This window comes from Phlebotomus papatasi, chromosome 1, assembly GCF_024763615.1.
Source record: "Phlebotomus papatasi isolate M1 chromosome 1, Ppap_2.1, whole genome shotgun sequence".
Taxonomy (NCBI): domain Eukaryota; kingdom Metazoa; phylum Arthropoda; class Insecta; order Diptera; family Psychodidae; genus Phlebotomus; species Phlebotomus papatasi.
Genome location: NC_077222.1, coordinates 61,000,689 through 61,026,392, shown reverse-complemented (window position 1 = coordinate 61,026,392; position 25,704 = coordinate 61,000,689). Strand labels below are relative to the sequence as shown.

The 25,704-nt window shown below is 36.2% G+C and overlaps 1 protein-coding gene across 13 annotated transcripts; it reads right to left on the bottom strand.

Annotated features, from left to right (window-relative positions):
• Window positions 1-406: 406 nt before the first annotated feature.
• On the bottom strand, window positions 407-25,685 carry LOC129809569 (protein transport protein Sec16A). Of its 13 annotated transcripts, none has more exons than XM_055859496.1 (15): window positions 25,522-25,685; window positions 25,162-25,250; window positions 22,453-24,901; window positions 22,258-22,392; window positions 22,033-22,194; window positions 18,480-18,681; window positions 17,881-18,102; window positions 17,084-17,507; window positions 11,042-12,139; window positions 7,971-8,438; window positions 7,650-7,769; window positions 6,460-6,738; window positions 1,495-1,768; window positions 1,270-1,439; window positions 407-1,189 (listed from the first exon to the last, which is right to left on the bottom strand). In XM_055859496.1, exons 2-15 carry the CDS (start codon window positions 25,234-25,236, stop codon window positions 1,139-1,141), a joined length of 6,129 nt encoding a protein of 2,042 aa, XP_055715471.1. In that variant the 5' UTR covers window positions 25,237-25,250; window positions 25,522-25,685; the 3' UTR covers window positions 407-1,138. The 13 variants fall into 13 exon arrangements, with proteins under 13 accessions (XP_055715471.1, XP_055715473.1, XP_055715472.1 ...); XM_055859498.1 differs by having other exon boundaries at window positions 17,881-18,096; XM_055859497.1 differs by having other exon boundaries at window positions 25,526-25,685.
• Window positions 25,686-25,704: the final 19 nt, after the last annotated feature.

Sequence of the window (25,704 nt, the reverse complement as noted above, 5' to 3'; positions counted from 1 at the left end):
CATGAACGTTCGAAGGGAGAGTACTTTCCCCTATATGTACCCAAAAACATTGCAAAAAAAAATAAGATAGAGCTCCTCGAGAATTCGAACAGCTCGCAAAACCTTGGATGCTTTGCCATCCATTTAAACTATCCGGCATCAATACTTGAAATAGTAAAACGATGCTTAAAAGTGCTTTAAGTTATCTTTTTTTTGCGAATGTTTCAAAATTGCAGGAACAGCAGGAACCCATTCAAAATCAGTGATATTCAAGTACCTACCCTGTGAGTATGAGTTGAATCATTGATGATTCACTGAAATGCAGCATCACATAAGCTGTAATCGCGAAAGTATCGCAGCTAACTCATTCTTATCAGGAGACATCCAAAGAAAAAAAGTTTTACGAAGAAATTAAATGGAAAATTAGTTTGTCTCTCTATGATATACATTGTTTATTTATAGTAATAATATTTTCGTATATAAATTTTCCAACCCAGTGCTATCTACACACAACTGAATAACTTGTACATAATTTATAATTCATAAAGGGGGAGAAAAAACATGTCTAAACAGCAGCATATACACAATTATTATATAGAAACGACTGTTTTTCCTTGCTTCAATTTATACAAAAAAAAAGACTTATAATAGTAAACAATTATGTAGATTTTGCCAATATTTAAAAAATAAATCAACTTAGGTCTGTCTCGTTTCCAATCCATTGTAATAACTCCCTAAAACTTCTTAGTACTTCCGTGTCACAGAAAAAAATATTAAATTAAAAAAAAAAGAAATTTAAACACGAAAACACTTCCCTTCCAAACTTTTAATACTTGATGTTCCTCACCAGTACCTTACCAACCAACAAAACACACTTTTAAATCACAAAATAGGATGTCAACTAAATTCGACTAATTTGTGTAATAGCTATCAAGTCTTCACCATTTTCTTTTTTTTAGTCAAAACAGATAATTAAGATCAAAATATTGTTATTATTTAATGCAACTGCAAAAGAAATACACCCCAACCATACTCACTTCAGACACAACCCTATTTTCTATTACAATTCTACCCTATGGCTATTATATAAGAAATATTACAATATTTTATAAATTGTGTTTTTTTATCTATATTTTCCTTTAAATACGCAATTTGTTGGCTACTGTTGAAAATTACCAAATTGATTTGGATTGTAAAATTGGGGTGTATTCTGCAAAAAATAAAAAAAATAAATAAATAAAATTTATTACTCACGGAGAAAATGTCAGGAAATTAGTAAATTCCATTTACATCTGTTTGTTCCGTCGATACGGTAGCACCACTTCCAGTTGGAGGAACAAAAAAGCCAGTCTGCGGAACTGAAGGCAGTGTCGGTGCCAAAACTGGCTGCACCGGCTTCATTGGGGCACCACTTGGATTGAAAACGTCCACATACGAATTCTTAAGAGCTGCAAAATTGTCTTCAGTTTAAAAGATTTGTCAAAAAACATAAAAATAATTCTGAGTGAATCTTACTCCTATTTCGCTGCATCTTGAACATATTCGACTGAAGATTATTGCCTTTGGGCACCGGAGTCCCATCTGTTGCAGGTGTTGCAGCTGGAACTGGTGTAGTCTGAGCAATAGGCTGAGAAATCTGTGGTGGATGTGCATCTTGGTGTGGAATTGAATATTCATGATTGGATTGTGGAGCAAGATCAGACATTTTGGGCGGAGGCTTAAAGCTTTCCCCTTCATCAGCTTCTCCATCAGTGTTAACCCATTTCTTCTTTTCAGGATCCCAAACAATCTATTCCAAGGAAATTTTTACACAAAATTAATTAAAAGCCCAAAGATAAATCCTAAAACATTTCTATAGTAAATGTAATTACTGAATTTTAATGAGTTTAAAATGCGTTTAGGATTAAGTTTATTTGGATCCACTGAGAGAAATTCGAAAAATTTAAAATAACATTCCGGAAATGTTTATTTTACCCTGCAGTATTGATCCAAAATCGGTGTAAATATTACCCTTTTTAGGTGTATTAGGGGTTAAAGTTACCCTTTTCATGTTAATTTTACCCTTAAAAAGGTGTAAAATTAACATTAAAAATGGTGATATATTTTTACACTTAAAAAGTGATAAATTTCTGAGGAAAAAATGTTAATTGCACCCCCATTTTTTCTCAGTGTCGTTAAAGAATAAATTTAATTTGAGGATGGTAGGGGAAAGTATCTTTCCCTTCGGACGTTCATGCCTTCGAATAATGTGATTTTTCTTCAATTTATCCTAAGAAATTTACGCATTTCTATTAAATATTAGTTAGCTTATTATCAATTATCGATAATTATGTGATAATTATGTATAAATCTCTAAGGAATAATAAGATAAATTCACATGATTCAAAGGCATGAACGTTCGAAGGGAGAGTACTTTCCCCTATAGGAACGTAAAAACAACGGAATCAACACAATTTTCAATGAATATTCAATAATATCACTCAAAAAAAGCGAAGAAACATTGTTAGTACTTCACCACAGCTAAATAAAACTGAAGTAAACACGAAGTTCTGTCATGTTTCTTGTAAGCAATTTTTCACACTGAATTTTCAACAAAGCAATTTCAACTCAAATCATATTCAAAATTTAACGTATTTAGTGTCAAAATCTTCCAAAAAGAACAAATATTTAGATAGAATTCATTATTCATCAAATATTGGAATAAAAATCCATCATTTTAATCAATTTATTTTTAGTGTCCAATTTTATCCTCAAAGTGTCCAAAATAAGAAACTGGACAAAATTATGAGTCTTTCCCCTACAAATTTCTATTAAATATTAGGTGAGATTCTTAATAATCACACCTACTGTAATCCTAACAAAATTTCATGTCGTCCGATCGCGCTCAAACTTGGCCAAAATGTGTTTCGCCACTTCCTGATCACGAATATATGGATGGCTAAGTTACGCTCCCGTCCGTCCGTCCGGTCTTTGAAGCTTAATAGCTCCTAAACTAAAAGGGATATCGACTTGCGGTTTTCGGCAAAGGTTATATATCGTATGAAAATTGCAATTTGGTGCATGGACCCCCCACCCCCCACCCCACCTTCCACCATTTTGAATACCCCCCCTTTTTTTGTTTTCTCAATAGCTCAGCCCCTATGGCATTGATCGGGCTCAAATTTTAGTATGTTATAGCTGGGCCTTAGGGCTTTCCATCAATACCAAACTTAAGGTCCCCGACCCCCCTGACCCGAGCTATAAGGGTCCAAAAAAATTTCTTAAAATAGCCATAACTCCGATTCCAATTGTTAGATTTTTAAAAGCAAGTTTAATCGCAAGTTCATAAAACAACCGCTAGGGGCGCTATTATTAAAATGAAGTTTTTCAATTTTCTAAGTTAAATAATTCAAAAATTCCTTTGTGCATCGGGCTGAAATTTTAGTATGTTGTAGCCCTTGATTATACCTACCAAACAAAAAAAACCTTAAGTCGATCTAAAACCCCTGACCCGAGCTATAAGGGGTCAAAGTTCGAATATTGATCGGCCTCTATCTCCGGTTCTAATTAACATATCGACCTAAATTTTGGCTTTTTGGTTTCGTCTCGATGAGCACTTTCAGATGGAAGTTCAAAAAGTCACCACAGGTGGCGCTGCGATAGCGTTAAAATTCATCAAAATTGAAACTCGTTTTTCTCAAAAACGGCATTGTGCAAGTTAATCAAATTTTAGAATGTTGTAGACTAGTCTAGTACGTTTCCAAAATGTGGCGTAAGTGCGCTGCGGTTATATTAGAACCGGAGATATGAGGGGTCAAAGTTCACAAAATTCAAAAAATCATATCTCCGGTTCTATTTGACCGATTTTCATGAGTGAGGGCTTAAACGAAAGACCTCTTCAAATGCTACAACTTTCTGGAATATTTGAACTTCGTGGGACCAACATCAGGGGCGCCACAGTCGAAAAAACAATTTCAATATCACATAACCTCAATTATCTCGACTTTCACTGAACCGATTTTGATGATTACTTCAGCATAATTGTAGAGGACATTTGTGTCTACATTTCGTCAATACATCATTTTTCGATCAGATAATGCAATATGTCCGATTTTGCCGTTTAAGTGTGAAAAAATTAATTTTTCCCATAATAACCCTTTGAAACCACTCAGATGCCAATTTGACTGCCTCTACTCCACCAATACACTTAAAATAGGGTTTTAAATGGAAAGTCTCACAAAATACAACAATTATTTGGATATAGTTGAAGTTCATCAAATGAACACTTGGGGCGCTCTGGTCGAAAAAACGAGTTCAGAAACAAACAACCTCGATTATCTCGGCTTCTGATTAATCGATGAGATCAAGTTCTACTGCAAAATTATAGAGAACATTCTGGTCTACATTTCACCCATATATCACTTTTCTGTCACTCCATCCAAATCTTTGATATTTTGGTTTTAATACAAAGTTTGTAAAATTTCACGAATTTGATTCAAGATAACTGAATGGCGTCCCCCAACTTCAGCTCTAAATCGAATTTGCATGCATTCCGAGTTAGCTCACGTTAAGATTCTCACCTACATAAGCCGGTTAGGATTATCTGTCCCTTTTACATTTTGAATGCAAACCGTCGTTCAAATTTGAGGAGTTCAAATTTGAGGAACTCGACTGTACATAAACTCAATTATCTCGACTCTTGCTCAAACGATTTTGATGATTATTTGAGCACAATTTTAGAGGACATTTACATCTATATTTCGTCCAAATTATTATTTTTTGCTCAGATTTTATGCAATATGTTCGATTTTGTAGTTTTAGTGTGAAAAACATGATTTTTTTCCCACAATAATGCTGCGAAAGTACGCAGGTGCTGATATGACCGCTTTTACTCGACTACGTTATTTGAAATAAAGGTTTAAAAGAAAATTCTTACAGAATTCAATCATTCTTCGATAATGTCGTAGTTCGTCACATGGACAATAAGTCCGCTGTGGTCAAAAAACGTGTTCCATAACAAATAATTTGAAATTATCTCGGCGACCGAGCAACAGATAAAATCAAGTTTTCAGTCAAAATTATAGAGGAGATTCTTGTCTATATTCCACAGTCAACTTTCTGCCAGTTCATTTACATCCTAGATATTTTGATTTAAATAAAAAGTTTGCAATTTTGCAGAAATTTGATTCCAAATTGCTGTATAATATCTATCATCTTTAGTTCCAAATAGAATTTGTATGCAATCCGAGTTTGCTCACTTTAAGAATTTTACCTACAATAAGCTGATCTAGGCTTATCAGTAGTTTAAAAAAAAAGTAGTGGAAAATTCCCAGTTTTTAAATTATATTGCGGAGTCATATTTTGAAAGAAACACAGGAAAAATTTAGTCACTACACTGAGAGAAATCCGAAAAAGTTAAAATAGCATTCCGGAAATGTTAATTTTACCCTGCAGTATTGATCCAAAACTCTGTGTAAATATTAGATGAGCACATATATTCTGTCACTAGAAGAGGTCGAAAGTTTGGAGTGGTATAACTCAGCTCCTAATGAACATAATTGGATGAGTGAACTATTGTTGGAAAGCTTGGTTCATTAGCTTTTAGAATCTGGTATACTTAATCTGCTATGGATAAACTATGGTCATTCAGAACCATTTATGTCGAAGAAGACACATTTTGCAACATCTTTTTTGGCCATCTACTGCTGGGACCAGGAGTAACCCACAATTCTCGCACAAGGACTATTTGTTAGAGGAACTCAAAGGGTATAATTTGTGGAAGAAACTTTTTTTTTGGACATCTTACTTTTTTTTATTCATCGACTTTTGCCTATCTTTTTTTGACTATTTTTTAGGGGTTAAAGATATCCTTTTTCATGTTAATTTTACCCTTAAAAAGGTGTAAAATTAACATTAAAAAATGATATATTTTTACACCTAAAAAGTGTTAAAGTTATGAGCAAAAAAAGTTAATCGCACCATCTTTTTTTTTAGTGTATGAAGCTTGGGATTGTACGAAGCTCGGCCTACAAGACCTAGCGAACAGAAGGTGATACCATTTGGGGGAACTAAACTTATTTTCATTTTTTTATTTGTTTTCACTGAGCTGTAAATTCACTGGAATGGTTTTTCTTGACCAGTTTGCATTCATTGATAAGGATATGATTTGAAGGAGAAGATCGGATAGAAAAATTCTAATCGTTTTCTCTTGACTTTCCTTTTTTGAATTCCTTTGGGAAAGACAAGGTAAAACCTTTGAGGAATTTGATTATGAAAATCTGGTAAGATGGTTTATGCCCAACGCACAATAAATTTTGTTTAGTAAATAAGTTTTTGACATTTCAATGGGAGTAAGTGAGATCTAGATCTAGTGATCTCACTCACTCTCATAGGAAATTTTGAAAACATGTTTACAAACAAAAGTTATTGCGCGCTGGGCATTAGAATGGCTAAAAGTCATTGAATGATATAAATTTTTGTGAAAATTCCATTGAAACTTACCGTGGGATTTTTATCGTCGGGCAGAATCATTTGGTTTTTGGGCTTCAGGGAGAACTTTCCCCATATTCCCCCAAACCATCCACTAGATTGATTATTCTGCGGACCCACATTCTTACTCTCCTTTCCAGACACCTTTTTTGCATTATTCTCATTCACTTGACCCTTACTTCCAGCACCATCATTCTGCTTTCCCTTTATGTCGTGATCCTGTGGGCCATCCTCGTAGAAGCCGGGTTTGTTTGAAAAAGAATTTGGCATTGTTATTTGTGGTTTTGGCATCTACAAAGAGAAAGAGATAGAGCAACATATAATCACCTATTAGTCTATTTCTGTATTTAGCTGAATAAAAAGCACACAAATATTTTGTCAGCTGTTAATAAATGAGAGCCTTCCTGCTTTTGTGCCAAGAACATGATGGAAGCGAATCAATAAATCACTGAACTTTCTTTATATTGGTTTTGAAGTGTTTTTCTTTTTTTGTTAACTATTGAGTCCTGTTGCGGTATAATTCTATTGATTAAGAAACAAACTCAAGAACAAAAGAAAATCAACTAAACAGTAAATAACTCAATCATCAATATTTGTAACCACTTTATTTTTGGTTGCAAATTTATTGGTTCTTACATCAATTGTCCACGTAAATACCTACTTTTTTGCAAGGGGAAAAATTTCTAGACGTTAGTTGTTTTTTTTAAAGCTATCTACTGAACTTTTATAGCAAGTGCACACACAAGCTACACACTATTCTATGTATCAACATCAAATGTTAGCCAAAATTTCTTTTGCTTCTCCTTCATTTCGCGCTTCTTCAAAAATGTCTCAAATTCTGTACAACTTCGCTGAAATTCGAGTTTCATGCGTGAATAATTTATATCAATACTCTCATCTTCAATTAAATCGCGAATTGAGATACTTTCTTTCTCATCTTCCTCATCATCATCATCATTGTCATTGTCATCCTCCCTGTGATGCACTAACTCCATTCCCGATCCCTCATCAAAGCGACTCGATAGCGGATCATCAATAGGATATGTCCCATTGTAGATCACTTTTTTCAATTGCATCCCACCCCCGCCGTGCTTCTCTTGCCGAAACGTCACCCTCTGTGAGCGTGTCAGGGCCAGAGATGCCTGCCGATATCCCCGCAATTGTTGTGAGTTAGTGTCACACACGAGGACACACCTACTTACATCTTCAACCGGCTGTCTCTGGAGCCGTTTGGGCGATTCTTGCAATTCCGCAATTTCAGGCACTTCCTCCCCACTCTTGCCCTCAACACTCGATGGTGTCTGAGATGATGGTGGAAGAGGCTGCGTCCGAGTGTACAAATTTTTGGAGCATGATTTCGTCATGTCATAAGTTTAATGTTTTTTTTTTCAATTCATCTTTTTTTTTCTTTTTTCTTTTTCTTTTTATTTTTTTTTGTTTTTGAGTGTTTGCATATGTAAAATAGAAATAACGCAATATCGCAAAATGATTAGTGAATGATCTTTAAAAATAAATCACTATACCTCGGTATTTGACTGAGATTGGCCGTAGTAGTCATAATTCGATGTATTATCCACATTGTGCTGCGCAACAGATCCAAATTGCGATGGATCGTAGTAATTGGGACTATCCATTGATGCCACTGGATTTCCTTGATCAATACCACCACCACCACCTCCATAGGGCATTGATGGATACTGATTTTGATAGGGATCTCCCAATTGTTGCGACTGATAATCTGGAACAGGAGGATTCATCGCCGGTGCACTGTAATCCAGAGAAATTGGTTGATTCTGCTGCTGCTGCTGTTCAGCCTGATACTGCAGATTCAGTTGATTAAATTGCTGATTTATCTCCCTAAATTGTTCATCTATTTCAGACTTGGAGTAATCAACTGTCTGAGCTGGAGCATAACCCGTATTAATTTTAGATACTTGAGGATCATGAGTTAAATTCTGCACAGAAGACGAATGATATGACAAAACTCCACTCTGGAAAGTATTAAAGGCAATTCGTTGATATTGTTTTTCTACTTTTGGCAAAAGAGGTTCTCATTCTTCGCCAGTTCTTAAAAATTCTATGAAATTAAAATTTGATGAAATTTATATAAAGAGGTAGCAAAGCATCGCAGGCTTTGCAAAATGCTCAAACTCGTGACTTAGTTTCTATATACCTCACAAGTACATTTGCATCATTTACCATTTACCGGTTCTCAACCGATTTGAACCGATTCATATATCATTCAAAATATCCTCCAAAATTGTTTTAAAAATATCGATTTTCGGATAAAAATTAGTTGTCGGCTATGAACTGGTTCATTACCGGTTCAGAACCGATTTAAACCGGTTCAGTTTTATGGGAAAATCCAAGACCTTTCCAACGAGCCCAAACATGACACCATTCGCTTGATAAATTCGCTCTCTAGTGCCTTTTTAACCTTTGACCTTAAAAAAAAAACGTTTGAAAAACCTTGAAAAACTTTGAAGAAAATCACACGACGCGTTTTCCAGAAATCCCAAAAAACATGGTCTTGTAGGGGAAGGGGAGGGGTGCGGGAAAATGAAGGGCATGTTAACGATCCTTGGGTCGACTTAAGGGGGATCCCCCTCAGGTTCCAAGTCGCTATCTCTAACCGTTTGGCCTCTAGAGCTGGCGACAGCCGGACGGACAAACAGTATGACGACATTTCTCAAAAATCGTCTGAAACGTGAAGATATGTTGACAAAAGTGGTCTCCGGGGGGGGGGGGGGGCGTGGAAGGTGAAAATTTTGAGGGGGTGAAAATATCGAGGGATTATATCGACGGCTCCATTCCATACTATGCTAAGTCGACTTAGCTTTATATTACTCCGAGAGGTTGTTCCTGAGATCTACAACTGGTGAAAATTTGGTGGTCATCCGGCGTTCGGGTAACGAGATATTCAATTTTTTCGAAAAAAATTTACACGGACAGCATAGGAAATCGCAAACTTCAAATGGCTCTCCTGAAAAGTTGTCATTCTGAGATAGCATAGTATGGAATGGAACCGTCGATATAGGCTGCTCTCTCCGTGGAGTTCGAGCAGTAAAACTGATTTTTTGTGAGAAGACGCGTGAGAAGACTATAAATTCTTTCATTGATTTTCAACGGGAAAAAATAAATGAGCAGTAAAAAGCCAAAGGTCAGCAAAAAATTAAATATGATCAGCTAAAATGATCAGTAAGAATTTTCAATTTTGTCAGTAAAAAGTTAAATTTAGTCAGTAAAAACTTCGAATCGATCAGTAGAAATACTCAAGTTGAGCAATAAAAATGAAAAAGTAATCAGCAAAAATTGAAAATGAGCAGTATAGAAATATTTCAGTTGATCAGCAAAAAATTAATAATGAGCAGTAAAATATAAAAATTGTTCAGCAAAAAATTAAGTGAGCAGAGAAATATAAAATGTGGTCAGTAGAAAATAAAAAGCGGTCACTAAAAAATAAAGTGTTCAGTTTTTATTTTTTACTGCACATTTTTAATTTTTTGCTGACCACTTTTAATTTTTTACTGATTTTTATTTTTTTACTGATCATTTTTTAATATTTTCGATGATCAATCCGAATATTTTTAGATGTCATTTTTAATTTTAGGCTGCCCACTTTTTAGTTTTTACTTCTCATTTTAATTTTTTATTGCTGTTTTTTTTTAATTTTTCACTAATCATCTTTTACTTTTTACTGATCGTATTTTATTTTTTTACTGACCAGTTTTTATTTTTTGCTGATCATGTTTTATTTTTACTGCTTGAACTCAAAGAGAGAGCAGCTATATAATCGACTTTTTTCAACTTGTCACCGTCCTAGACCTTAAGCCGTGAGAGATATCAACTTTCGGTCTTCGGTGACCCCCAATAAAAAAAAAACAATATCTCCAAGCAGACGTTTTCTTTTTTATTTTTCCTCCACCACCCTCCTTCCCTCAAAAATCATGTTTCTTGGTTTTCTCGAAAACGACTCCTACGATTTCTTTTATTTTCGGATATGTTTTAGAGGTGGTCCAGGCGAACATTTCATCCAAAAAATCGCCATCTTGAATTTTCGAAAGTCAAAGTTTAACTGGTTTTGAAATCAGTATTTAATGAATCGGTTGAATATCCGTGAGTGACTTATTTTTCTCGTGTTTACATTTTTTGTTTGTCCATTATGCTTGTAACTCATGCCAGAACATTCTAAAACGATCTTTTAGTTACCAATTTTTGATTATGAAATGCTTTTGTGATTTATGAATCAATTTGATTTCTAGTAAGATCAGTTAAGCACCAAAAGATCATGCGAAAAATTAATTTACGGAGAGCTCTATCTCGTGAGTTCGAGCATCTCGTGAGATGGGACGCTTTGCCATCTCTTTTCCTTTATAAACACATTACAAATTTACTGCCCAGTTTTAATTTTTTACTGACCGCTTTTACTGAAAGCACTGATCTTTTTAATTTATGTACTGCCCTTTTTTACCTTTTTACTGCTAATTTTTTTTTAATTTTTTCCTGATAATTTCTTAAATAAGGGCATAAAAAGGACTTTTCATGAGAGATATAAGAATCCCATCTACCAAATATCAAAAAAAAAATCACTTACATTGAATTGACGTAAAACAGATTGGAGATCACTGAGCCAATTTTGTCCATCAACACCACCCTCTTGGGCATCTGGAGAAGTATCATCGAGTGATTTCTCGTGCATAGGATCATAGTACTTCAATCGATCAGCCATAACAAACACTCTCTCAATGAATTCCTCTTCATATTTGCTGGGATCTTTCTGAATATGCCTTGAGATCTGTTCCATGTACAACAATGCCTTCAATTGCATCCCATAGTCAATCATTCTCGATGCCAAAATATATTTGTACGGCTGAAATTCCGTCACGGAGAACTTTTCGTCATTCAGCGTACAAGCATATTCGTAAATTTCAGTCATCATGATCGCTTCATTTGTAGCAAATTGCCTAAAAGTCCGATGTGGTGATGATCCCAGAAGGATCAAACGTGGTGATGTCGATGAATTGGCCATAATTGATGAATCCTGATTGACATTTCGATACTTTCCGAAATTCACCTGAGCCATGAGATAGCAAAAATGTGCCCCAAAAACATCACCACGATTGTAAAGTGAATCACCGAGTGTTGTAATGGCCTTAATATTGAGCTCTGGCTTCTGCGATGTATTTGAGATGATCATAGCCAGATGAGGACGCCAATCTCCCCATTTTTCATCTACAGCACTCGTAACTGAGGACGGTGTTCTCAAACTCATCAGTTGATACAGTGTCTGCAGTGGATCACTGAGTGGAAGTTTATTGGCAAATTTCATCATAACATTGGCATGAGATCGACGATCAACTTTCGATGCGAGAAACAGAGCATGACCCCATAAATTGTTCTCCGTTGCCCAATCCAGGGCCTCATTTACATTTCCGTACAGCAGATAGTTGCGAAATTTATTAGTAACTTCCTCCGGTGACAGTGTTTGCTTCTCTTCCGATGCCTGACGTTCATCCTCATCAGCACTCTCATCGACATCACCATCACTATTGTCACGAGATTTCTTCGAGTCAGATTGCACAGAATTACGATCACTTGAAATTTTTGCAGTTGGTTGTGACTGATCAAACTCATAGGGGAATTCGGACTTATTCTTCATCAACAACTCCGAAATATCTGTTCCAACAACCATCTAAAAGACAAAGTAAGGGAAGAGTTAATCACCCCTGTTGGCTGTACAAACTTATACCAAAGGGCAAGAGGAAAATATCTGGAGTTAATTTATTTTATTTATCTTTAAAAAAAACTCATCGTTTTGCTCAAAAAAGTCAGAAAAAAATATTTCTTTCGAACTCCCGATTTTTGACTCTCTCTTCGTTAAAGGGTTAAACGACAATGAAGATCTTAACGTCTAAAGGTAAAATGCTCAAGGTCTACAATTTAGAATAGATTTAGGCAAATTACTACTCTAAAACCGCTATTGGAATTATTAGATTTTCAGATATCTCTTCATAGAGTCGGTTTTTTTTGCAAAATACCTCTATAGTAAGGTGGGGCAACTAGATCATTTTCCAACGCTTGTTTTTGAACTGATGAAATTCTTTTTTACTTCATCTAAGTCCATAGAATTATTCACTGTTTCATTCAGAAACATAATATAAAAAAAATATCAAAAATATTAAAGAAAATTTATTAAATAGGGGAGACTGGGGCAAAAAGTCACAAATCGAAAAATTCAAAATTCAATATCTTCCAAGTTAAAAAAGATAGCTGCTCAAATTTTTTTCTAAAGATAGCCTCCATAGACCTTCTTTAATATCATAAGTTTCTTAGAATTCGAACAAGGAATTTAGAAAATAAAAAATATCGAAATTTTTAGCCCTATTTTTGAAATATTTTCCTTGCAGAAGATAACAATTATTACCAACTTATTTTCCAAAATTTATGCATTGGTGAATATTTTCTAAATACTTTGGATTTTTTGAATACGAATCCGGTATCTATTTTAGAATTTTACAAAAGTTCTTTTCTCCAGAAATCCTTTTATTAAAAATGGCCACTTGGGGTAAAAAGTAACAAAAGGTATAGAGCAAAAAGTAACAAAAAGCGAAGCAATTTCTGATGTCTCACGGCGAAAAGAAATGTCATTATCATGTCTCGCCGCTTGTTGTGTGCATTGGTCAAACGATTTGCAGTTCCTTGTGTGTATAACTTGATAACTAAAATAACTTGAAAAGCGCTTTTCTCGTTTTCTTACTTTTCTCGTAGAGAAAACGGTATTTTACAAAGGTGTAGATGAATAAATTTTCTATGAAAATATGTTCTCTAGGTATTTTTTTCAAATTTACGGAAGCTCGTAATAAAGCGAATCCAAATATGATAATACCCAATTCTGGTACTATTTGCCCCAGCATTTTTGAGAATAGTCACAAAATTACCTTTTAGAAATTTGCTCGATAAACGTATATCCCAGGGGCATGACATTTCCTATATTCCCATATGTTTCTAGCGAGCCGAAAAAAAAACTTTTGAGTTTATTAGCTGTTTCCTGTCGTTGTAGAATGAATTAGCAAAAAATACTAACACAAAATAAAGTCCAATTTAATAACGACGAGGCAACCGAAAACCTCAAATTGTCAACCTACGTGGTTTTGGAGATATCTCGTGAAATGTGTACGAAAACAGGGAAAAAATGCACTAAAACCGGTCGCACTTTTCAGAGCTAATGTCACCCCCTCATAGCGAAGCGCCCGGATTAGCACACTTGACTATATTTGGATTAAATTTAATGCTCGTTAAAAGATACAACCGTTCAGAACATCCTAACGTTATAAAACTACCACTAGGTTCGCTGAAATCCAAAACATAATTTTCGAAAATTTAATGTCGAATATCTTGAAATCCCTATTACCGATTTCAATTAAATTCGACTATATCGTAGCTAAAGTCGAGATCTTTCTAATGATAGGTCACACTTTGCCCTACCCCTGGATGAAGCAAACGTATTCAAATATAAATTGACCAGACAATATTTTTGGTGTTGATCACCTGGTTTTATGGTATTGCATCTGAAATCCAAAATCGAGACTTTTTTAACGATAAGTTGCATTCGGCCCTACATCATAAAAATGTACATGACCATTACTATTTTAAAATAGGCCGATGCTATAATCTGTTTCATCGGTTTATTAATCGATTTCTATGAAGTGTTTAATCTGAGATTCTTCACAATCTCAGCTTCTGTAGTCCGAGGTAAAATGCGACTTTGGCCGACCGCGCATAAACTTTGTATAAACGAATTTTAAGACTTCTAAATAACGTTTATGACATGCGCTAAAAATTAATTTTGCGTGGCATTTCTGGAGAGACTATGGAGAGAGATATCGACATGCGGTTTGCGGTAAAGCTTGAATATCGACTTTTAGCCTTTCTAAAGTATATTCCAGAGTTTCTTAATCAAATCCTGAATCTTTCTTCTTCAAATTTGTTAACAAATCCTCAATGCTTTTCTCTTGGCTTTCCTAAAACAATGCAAAAAGGAAAGTCAAGAGCTTCCCCAAAAGAAAGCTAATTAACTGAGATTCTTTGCAATCTCACCTTTTGTAGTCTCAGGTGTAATCCCACCTTGTCAGATCGTGCCCAAATTATTTGGTATTCATAGATCACTAGGGTAACGTGTAGTATTTCTGGACAAGGTGCTTTTCGGGACATAATGTGGGTATTTTTGGACACATCAAAAATCCTATAAATATTCATTTTCTTATTATTTTTAAGTTCTATATGAAATATTGAGCTCTACGTATCAGATAAACATAAAACTTCTGAAATTTTATTTAATTTCGTAAAATACGTGTGAATTGTGAGTGTCACATTCCACTTTTTTTACAAAACCGTCAGTGTGGTCAATTTTGCATAGATGTCAACACAAACAGTGCTGAGTTTTTTTTTATTTAAGCCACTTTACAAATGAAATTTAAACAAAATTTTTGTGAAAAAGTGAAGCTTAAACCTTCTACTTAAAGGTAAATAACCAGGCTCAGTTCAATATATTTGCATAATAGCGACTTTTCTCTGTCCCGAAATACCCAATTGTCCCGAAATACCCAATTGTCCCGAAATATACTATTCTTACTACTTTACATTTTTTTTTACTTTACAAGAATCTTATTCTGGATAGAATAAGGAACATAAATATTTATATCAAAAAAGAAAAAAATAATTTGAGAAGTCGTTAAGCTGTTTGAAACTTGAAAGTGCTAAAAAGTGTCCCGAAATACCACACGTTACCCTATATCGAAATTAATCGGACCGTATCTCTAATGTTTATTAACCGATATCAATGAACTTTCTTCTTGGTCTTCCGCACTCAGACTATTTAAAATGGAAAATGACCAGTAATAAGCCCAGATAAGTTTATGGTAGCTGAGATTCCTTACAGGCCACCTCGAAATGTTTGCAGGTTGAGGTGCTTGCAACTCAGAATGCGTGAAAATTGGATTTTGAGTTGAACTTTGGAAGTAAAGAACCGCGTCGAGCCAAATTTATCCGTTTGGGCCGACGGGATCTGTTTGTCCGACGTGATTTTTTACCCCCAAAATTCGACTTACAGTTAAATTTTTAAAGTTTCCGATTTGCAAACACCCCGAGTTGCACGCATTTCGAGGTCACCTGCAAAGCATCTCAGCTACCATATGCTTATCTGGACTTTTTTTTCATTTCTCAACAGGCTATTGAGAAACCCAGGCAAACTTAGCCAATAATGTCTTTTTACGAGTAATTTCAATGTTACTGTTGATTAGTTGGACAATGTCGCCTTTATTACTTGGATTTTATTAATTTCCATGACAACTGACTTCCCTTATGTCACATATTCGGTTATAATGGGCAAATTAAAAAAATCAGTCAGTATTAAATTAAGGCAATGCGAAACACATCCATAACACACCAAGTGTTGGAATTTATTTTGGTTTTGAAGGATTTTTTTTTGTTGAAGGATTTCCATGCCTTTTTATTCACAGAACAATTGTCAGTGACAACAGCAAAAAATTTTTGCACATCGTACTTGTTAGTAGTCTCTGATAATATATTGGCAATGTAGTCAGCTGTTTGGCTTTAAGTGTCAGTATCCACGAATTTTACAAAAAGTTGCTTGGGCGTCGTAACAATTATATTTTATGATTCCTGTAAATCAAAATCAGTCATAAGTTAAAAATAAGCCCAGATAAGCTTATGGCAGCTGAGATTCTTTACAGGTGACCTCGATATACGTGCAACTCGGGATGCGTGCAACTCGGAATGCGTGAAAATTCGATTGTGAGTTGAATTTTGGGGGTAAAAAATCGCGTCGAGCGAATTTTATTCATTTCGTCCGACAAGTACAGTTCACTCGACGCGATTCCTTATAGCTCGGACACACCATTTAGATCAAGAAAATTTCATGAAGATCCCTTTCCTTTTCACATGTTTTGCATATGTCTAACTTATTCTTTCGCACTCTTCTTCTTCTCTTAAACATCACTCCAAATTCAATTTAGCTCAATCGAATTTGGTGTGCGAAAAAATGAGATAGTCATATGCAAAACATGTGAGAAAGAAAGGGTTTCGAATTTCGAGTTCATGAAATTTTCCTGATCTAAAAGGTGTGCCGGAGCCATTACCTTCGAAATTCAACTCACAATCAAATTTTCACGCATTCCAAATTGCAGGCATCCCGAGTTGCACGAATTTCGAGGTCACCTGTAAAGATTCTCAGCTACTATAAGCTTATCTGGGCCTATCACTGGTTTTTTGGACCTTTTCAGAAGACTCCTTTACAAACTTGTACTATATTGCTAACTTCAAATGAGCGAAGTATGAAAACTGGGCACATTCAAATGCAACAGATAATTAAAATTTGAAAAAATTGTCTTTGTGCATTTTATGACTGTTGCTTTGCTAGTAAAAGTGCTATAAAAATTGTGTTTTTGGCATTTGCAATGAAATTTGACCTTGGCATTAATCTGTAGAGCTTGAAATATCTTAGAAAGTTGTTTAATTTTACAAAAACCTTCCATTTCAGACTCTTTTGAGCAAAATATCTGATATTTTCCTCTGTTATTTTTACAAAAAAAATAAATAAATAAGAAAAAAAACTTACCCCATTTTGTCTGAGCAGAAGAATTAGTAGATTCCAAAGCAGCGTGAAAGAAGCTCTGTTTGCAGATTGCTGTGAGCACAAACTACTCATGGAGTTACCGCGGGAGCGTAATACAGCATCCGACGGTGGTCCAAGACGTATTTGATCCTCACAGAACTCAATAACAGTCTTCTTGTGTGTTGTGCCACGCACAAGTGGACCCGGATAGGCATGAAACAGCTTCCTTGTTGCATCATTAGCACCCAAATTGAGAATTTTCACCAAATTACTGACACCCGTTGCTGTATACCGTGGCTTAATGCACACCAGTAATCCAGCAGCTGACAATGATGCACTTGTGTGCTCATTTGTAAACTTCTTTGGGGTCAATCTGGCCACTTCGGCGCTCTCTGATGTCTTCTCCAAATTGTAAGTATTTTCGAATCTGTAACAGTTTTTTTTGTTGTTTATTTGTAAAGTGCCTTTTTTATCCATTTAAAGCACGTTAGTTTGATATTCATTGAAACAATCAAAGCCTCCAAAAAAAAATTAATTAAAAAATATTATCAAGCAGAGAAAGCATTATCCAATAAATTGTATCAAAAAAAAAATATTTAGAAATGAAAGCAGTAAAGCACAATGAATTTAATGAACCAGAGAGATATTTTTTTTAAAATTACCATAAATATACCCTTTTTTATGTCTAACCAATTAATTCTACCACTGAATATTAAATTTCTTTTTACTATTACAAGAGGAAAGAATATATAAATATACTTTTTTTGTTTATAAAGATAATAAATGGAATTCTCAAGCACCTGGATTCGGAATAGTCACTTTGAGAATAAAACTGTCGACCGGAATTCGGTACATAGAATGATTGTGGCTGCTGATAGGGAAGAGACGAAGGCTGCTGCTGATGAAAACTGCCAGAATTTCCACCCACATAGCTCCCATCCATAATTGTTGAATTATTCGATTGACTGAATGATCGCTGATAATCATGCGGCTGATAGAATTGCTGCATCGATCGACTGTACCTTGTGATTCAATATTCAATTTTGATTGATTTTCTTCATTTCTTTTTTTTCTAAATGCCATCACAAATTTCACAATTTCATTTAACAAGGAAAAAAAAGAAAGGTGATGATCATGATTGAGATGATGATGTTAGTATAAAGATTTTGTCCGTGTAAATATGTGCAAAGATCCAATTTTTCTTTTTTTCACATGTACAAAATACATTTTTTGATCTGTGTATAATTTTGTAATTTTTTATGGGTGTTTTGGTTAATTGAAACATTCACAAGAAATTTTTCAAAAAAAAATTTAAAAAAATACACGACACAGAAACATAAAAACCAGTAGAAATTCTTAAATATCCAACAAGAAATAGCAAAGGAAATTGAGAACTTACCGCTCCTTATCGTTGGCTGAACTGCGTCCGGAATGTACAGATTCTCTCCCATCCGTTGGAATATCACTCACAGCAATCTGGGGCTGCATCTGAGCATAGTATTTCCTATACCATTCGGCATAGGCTTGGGGATTAGTTCGACGGAGAGCTTCGTAGTATTGCATCTGTTGTTGAGAGTAGTACGAATAGTCATATCCATAGCCTGGAAATGCAATTGAAAATTCAACTGAAAGAAGTTTGTATGTTCATTGTTCGACCAGAGAGAGAGCAGTATATAAACCCTCGATTTTGAGTTATATATATTTCAACTCTTTACCAACCAAGGGGTCGAATTTGGGAAATCTGAAGTGTTGAGTTTTTTGACATCACGTGCGTCTGTCCGTCCAGGCGTTACCACACCTACACGGTAAAAACTTTTGGACACTGACCAAAATATTGGAAAAAGGTTTCCTTGGAACAAATTTTTTTGAAATCGATTTGCACCTAGAAAAGATATTTTTTGTTCCAAAAAGTTTTCTTTATAGTTTTGTTATGAAATGCAGTTACAATTTTGTTAGTTTTCTTTTGGAACCGTTTTGATACGACGGAATGTCTACAAATTTTAGTTGAATTCGTTTTATACAAATTTGTTCCTGAAATTTGGAACAGAATTTGTTGCACTCGGCTGTTTTGTTCCCACTGTCAGGAATAAATTGGTACATATTTTTTATAACAATATTATTCCTACATGTGTAACATATTTGTTCCACAAATTTTCGATGTCAGTGGATGAGGTAATTTTTGGAAGGAAATTGTTACTCATATCGGGATTTTTTTTGTTCCCATTGTCGGGAACAAATCCGTGTAAGTGATTTCGTCTTACAGTTAAGGCCTATACTTCAGTTAAGATGGATTTCAGTGGCGAAAGTTAATAAGAAACATCAAATAAAAATCAACTTAAGAGTGTTTTATACAGACGCGTGCATGACGAAATCATATGCGAGTGCTGGCAGCAAGAGGGGAAAGGAATCTCGAATTAAAAAAGTGAAACCATGTAGCACGAAAATTGCCACAGATTTAATAAATAAATTAAATCAGATAAATTCGTTACTAATATTGGGTATCTTTTTGAGTCTCGTAAAATGAACAAGATTATGCCAAAAATTATGGTGTCCGTAGACGAGCTAATTTTTGGAACAAATATGTGCCGAAATGTTTTACCATGTAGAGACTAAGCGGCAAGAGATAGGGACTTGGGATCTTTGAAGGACCCCCTCATAAGTTGACTCAAGGACTGTTAACGTGCCCTCGACGAGCATTTTTTTGTATTGTACTCAAAAAAGTTCAGTTATATTATCAACTTTTTTTCAACTTGTCACCGTCCTAGACCTTAAACAACGGTAAGATATATCAACTTCCGGTCTTCACTGACGCCCTCCAAAAACCATTTTTTTTTTGTTTTGGAGGATTTCTTTTATTTTTGGATATATTGTAGAGGTTGTCCAAGCGAACATTTCGTCCAAACATATCTATGATGTTAAAAAATCGCCGTCTTAAATTTTTGAAGAAAAAAGTTTTTACTATTTCAGATGGTCTATTTCTCAACCGATTTGGATAAATTTGAACTTTTTGGAAAGGTCTTGAAATTTCCAACCCGATAACATCGATGGCAATCGGTAATGAATCGGTTAAGTATCCGTAAATGACCAATATTTTTTAAATATTCTTTTATCTGTCCGTAAAATTTTTACCCTTCTTGAGGGGAAACCATGTTTTTCGGTTTTTCTCAAAAGCGGCTCCTACGATTTATTTTACTTTTGGATATATTTTGGAGGTGGTCCAGGCGAACACATATGACTTTAAAAAAATCGCCATCTTGAATGTCGATAAGTGCCTAAAAGTTGTTGATATCATACCTAACCCTCATCCCCGTTCCCTTCCGCTATTAAACATCACCAAATTTTCTTTTCTCATTAATTCAACCCGTATTGCTTTGGTCGATCTCAAATTTTAGTATGTTATAGCTGTGCCAAAATGCTTTTGACTAAAAAAAATCTGAAGCCCCTCTAACTCGAACTATACAGAATCAAAAATCGCATTTTAAAAGTGCCATAGGGTAAGTGTGCCAAATTCCGGCCAGCTTGCAATTTCGGCCACCTTTTTTGTTCCTCGAATTTCCATGAACTTTTAGATTTTACGTACTCTAGAGATTATACAATGCAAAAGAATAACAAAAAATGTAGCTTCGACAAACGAGATGACGTGAAAAAGATATTGGAAGAATTCCCGAAGGGCAAGGAACTATGAGAAGAAGGTGGCCAAAATAGGGCACCAAAGCTATGTCTATATTTTTATTCATTTTAAAATATATTAAGAATGATTTTAGAGTAAATAAAGACGGTATACTCTTTACAAGGTTCCAAGCAACAGTCAAAGTTGGAAAGGTCTTGGAATTTTCAATAGCTCTGAAGCACTTTAAATCGGTTCTAAACCGATTTATAACCAGTAACCAATTTTTATCCGAAATTCAATTAAATTACTCATTGCTTGGCCTCATTGGAAAGGTCATAGAATAAATTTTATTGCTCTTAAGCTATTTTGGAAAATACTTTGGTTAATTTATGAATCGGTTCAAATCGGTTGTGAATAAGGAAACAATAAGGTACTTTGAAGTGTAGATCTAAATCACGAGTTCGAACCGTTCGCAATATATGGAACGCTTTGTCACTGTAACCCTTTTTTTAATAAATAAGGTGTTTATATGAAGAAGTCTCACCCAGTTCGACTCCAAATAGGACAAGAACGTATAGGGAAAAGTGGTCTGCCTTTGAATGCGGCAGCCTTTGAACATTTATTTTTTTCTCTTATTTCCCAAAGCAAAAATTCTATTTTGTTAATCGAAGTTAATACACTGAAAAAAAAGAGGCTACGATTAACTTTTTCTCGTCATAACTTTAATACTTTTTGGGTGTAAAAACATATTAACATTTTTTAATGTTAATTTTACACATTTTAAGGGTAAAATCAACATGAAAGAAGGGTAACTTTAACCCCTAATACACCTAAAAATGGTAAAATTTACACCGTTTTCGGATCAATACTGCAGGGTAAAATTACCATTTCCGAAATGTTATTTTGAATTTTTCGGATTTCTCTCAGTGTAAAAGATAGTTAGCTGTATTGACTATAGTTTAAAGAAAAGGGTTTTTGCTTTGGAAAGTAAGAGAAAAATTGAAATATTCAAAGGCTGCCGCATTCAAAGGCAGGCCACTTTCCCATATATGAGGTGAATTAAATTCATAAATGGCAATAGGGGAAAGTACTCTCCCTTCGAACGTTCATACCTTCGAATAATGTGAATTTTCTTTTAGGTTTCCTAAGAGACTTACACATTCCTAGCATTTCTATTAAATATTAGTTGGCTTATCATCAATTGTTGACAATTCCATGATAATTTAGTGTAAATCTCTTACGAAAAACAAAAGAAATTCACATTATTCGAAGGCATGAACGTTCGACGGGAGAGCACTTTCCCCTAATCATTTTTTTAACAATTAAAAATTACAAATCTTACCTTGTTGATAGTATCCTTGATTATATCTTGGATCTTTTTCACGCATACGATCACGATCAGTATTCCTGCTCCCACTCCTATGATATGGATCTTCATAGTCGTATCTTCGATCACCTCGTCGACGATCGCGATCTTTCTCCTCACGATCTCTATAGCGATCATCTTAATGAGGAAATAAAATGTTTAATTATAAAAAAAACTTTCTGAAAAAAAAATTGAACTCACCTTTACGACGATCATCTCTAACTCCTCGTTCTCGTTCCATATCTCTGTCTCTTCTCGAATAATCATCATCGTAGTCATATCTTCTGCCCCTCCGACGATCGCGATCCTTTTCATCGCGATCTCTATATCTGTCATCTGGAAGAAAATAGGCATTTTAGGGATGGAAATTTTCACACAGGGCTCGTATAGCTTTACCTTTGCGTCGATCATCTCTGCGATCTCGATCATATTCCCGTCTGTATCTTCTACCTTTTTCATCTCTTCGTGAATCAATATCATCCCGATCATCGCGTCGGCGATTGTATTCTTCTCTGGAAGAGTATCTCCCCTCGTATCTTCCATACTTATCACGATCTCTCTCATAGCGATCATCTCGATTACTACCCTCCCTATACCGTCGACGTCCATGATCACTTCCATACTCCGAATCCTCCGAATCATACCGTTCCTTGGGTTTTCTCCTGTCATCCCTGCGACTTCCTGACTTGTAGTAATTGCGATCTTTATCACTGTCATCGCATGTGGAAACATTTGAGGCATCCTTGCGTCCTGTATCATTTGTTGCAACGGATTCGGCTTCTGTTGCATTATTGCCAACAACATTGCCCGTTTGATCATCATCCCCTGTATTGGCTCCCTCTATTGGCTCATCACGCAGTCGATCAATTCTCTGTGGCTGTTGATCCTGCAAATTTTCCCCATCCACCTCGAGATCCCGCCTCTGATCATTGATCACCATTTCATGGTCACGCGATTGGACAATTGGTGTGAAAGTATGTCGACCACTCTCATCCCCTGTAACAACTCGCTGACTCTGGGGCTGAATCTCCGTCTCACTGGAGGCAAGATAGAGATTCCTCTCTTGGAGGCTCGAAGTGTTATCAGGCACTTGTTGCACCATCCGTCGATTGGTGGTCGTTGACAGTAAATTGGACACTTGACCATCAGCCTGACGTTCCATACTCAAGTTCGATGCATTGGCTAAATCTGTTCCGGGAACCATTCTATCGAGTCCTGGTGGTGGTTCAGGCACATCCATTCCTCCACTTGGTCTCACTTCGGGTTCTCCAAGGACATATCGGGAGAGTCCCGGAGGGGGCAGACTGTCAACTGCCTCAGAAGGAGGGGAATTTGTGGCCGGAGCTGGAACACTAAGATTCTCCTCTGCCAAATGCCCGGTCTCTAGGAATTGATTGCGATCGTTATTTGGAGCAATTTCGTGATTTTCAACTTCTGGTCCTGATCGAATTGGGGGAAATTGATTGGTGACCTGTGGAACAACTTCGGCATTGTCCGGTACCAGAGTTTCCTGGTTTATCGTCTCCTGGGACACAGGAAGAGGTGGCTGATAGAAATTATCTGGAGAAACTGTCGGTTTGGACGCTGCCTGAAACTGGAGTGTTTTGTGAACAGCCATTCCGGATCTCTTGAAGGGATTCCTATCATTTGATCTCTGCGCTGACGCCACTGGAGGCGGTGGACCTGGTGAGGCTCTGGCCAAATTGGTCTGAGGCGGCGTGGGAAGTATTCCTGGAGACTGTGTCTGCCTCTCGAGTGGAGGACTTTTGGGCGAATCAACTTTTGGCGGTGCTGTGGCTACACTGAGTGCCATCAGAGTCTCATCCAATTTATCAGGCTGTTTGTCCAAAATCTGATGATTGTATTCCACTTTTTTGGGTGAAAATGATCGACTGGAATCATTATGGGGTTCTTCAGAAGTTGTCATACTACTTCTGGAATCTAGATTTTCACTCTCTCCCGAACGATCACTCGACGAATGGGACATCTGACTCTCAGTTGACCACTGTGGTGTCAATTGATGATCACTCTTCATGACACGCGACAAAAGTGGATTGGGGAGATTTCCCTGAGTATTTCTAGCTTCATCAGGTAGACTGGCTAAAATATTTTCCGGCAATTGCTGTTGATTCTCCACCAATTCCCCGCCGCCGCCCATTGAGGCATTTCTCGAGTGATTGGACTGTGATGTCTTTGGCGAAGTCTTCTGACCCGTTGAGGCATCCAGACTCCAATTCCAACTGCCATGGTCCGTGGAAAAACTATCCTCAATGACATTCTGATTGACTTGATGGACAAAGGCGGGAGGATTGGGAAAATTACTCTGAGGATTCTGTGGTGGATTTTGCTGTGGAGACGGTGTAAAGCTCACTGGTGGCTGACTGAACATATTCTGAGGCACCTGTGGCACCTGCGGAGGTGCCTGCGGGAAAGCATTGACTTCCGGAACGGACTGAATGAATCTATTGTTATTGGGACTCTGAACAGAAGGTTGCTGCGTTTGCTGAAATTGCTGCTGATGCTGAAAAGGTTGGTAATTCTGCTGTCCGTGCGGCTGCTGCTGATTGTCATTCCAATCCCAATCGCCCCAACCATCTCCGGGATTGTCAAAAGCATCCACCGTTTGAAAGTGTTTAGAAGTCATGCTCTGTGGCTGATAAGGTGCACCACCACTGTTTGACGTTGTGTTTTGCTGATGTGGTGCTTTGGCCACGAGCCCACCGGACACTTGCTGACGTTGCAGATCTGCCTGCCAGCCGGGATTGCCACTATTACCCTGCCACAGGTGCCCAGAAGGTGGATTCACCGGCTGCTGATTCACCTGTTGCCACTGCTGTGACTGATTCTGCTGCCAGACCACAACAAAAAAAGCCCCCCCAAGACCCCCAATCATAAATCAATTTGTCTAAAAAAAATGTATGGCAGTGTGTGCGAGAAAGTGAAAGGAGAGAAATTCAAAAAGCGATAAAGAAGCAGCACATAAAATTGATCCAAATTAGCATAATCCTCTTTTATACGCAATTTAATTAGCTATCGACTATCGACCGCCAGAAAGTCAGTTATTTCGGAAGGTATTTTTCAATATTATTTAATTTTTTCCATTACCTGCTGCTGATTAAAAGGTGCAAGTGGCACAGACTGCGAAGTTTGAGGGGGCGGAAGCCCCGGTTGCCAAGACATTGTGTTCTCTCTCTCTAAAAACACCGCAAAATTGCAACTATGAGTTAAGCCAATTTCACCCAAATATCTCATTCTTCCTCTACCAACAATCCATAGATCAATTTAAAGCCCCATTCATCCCCAAAATAACCCATTATAAAGTAACAAAATAATTCAGAAAATTTTCCTCTCCCCCAAAAAAAAGTCGAACAACCATCTGTCACACTGACACATTTTCTCTTCTCTGCGGAGGGGATTTTTGCAAATGGAAAAAACTACGTGAAATAGCAACTGTGGAAAACTTACTCACAACAATATCACTTAAATAAACATTCTACTATGTGGAAACAGTAACAAATATTCACAAAACACCACGAAAATGTTGAAAATTTTGCCTTTTCACGAACACTGCCAACTTGGAACTTTCATTTTTACACTGTATTTCTCCAATTTGCACATAGGTGTCGTTGCCATCTGCACTCTGGTGGA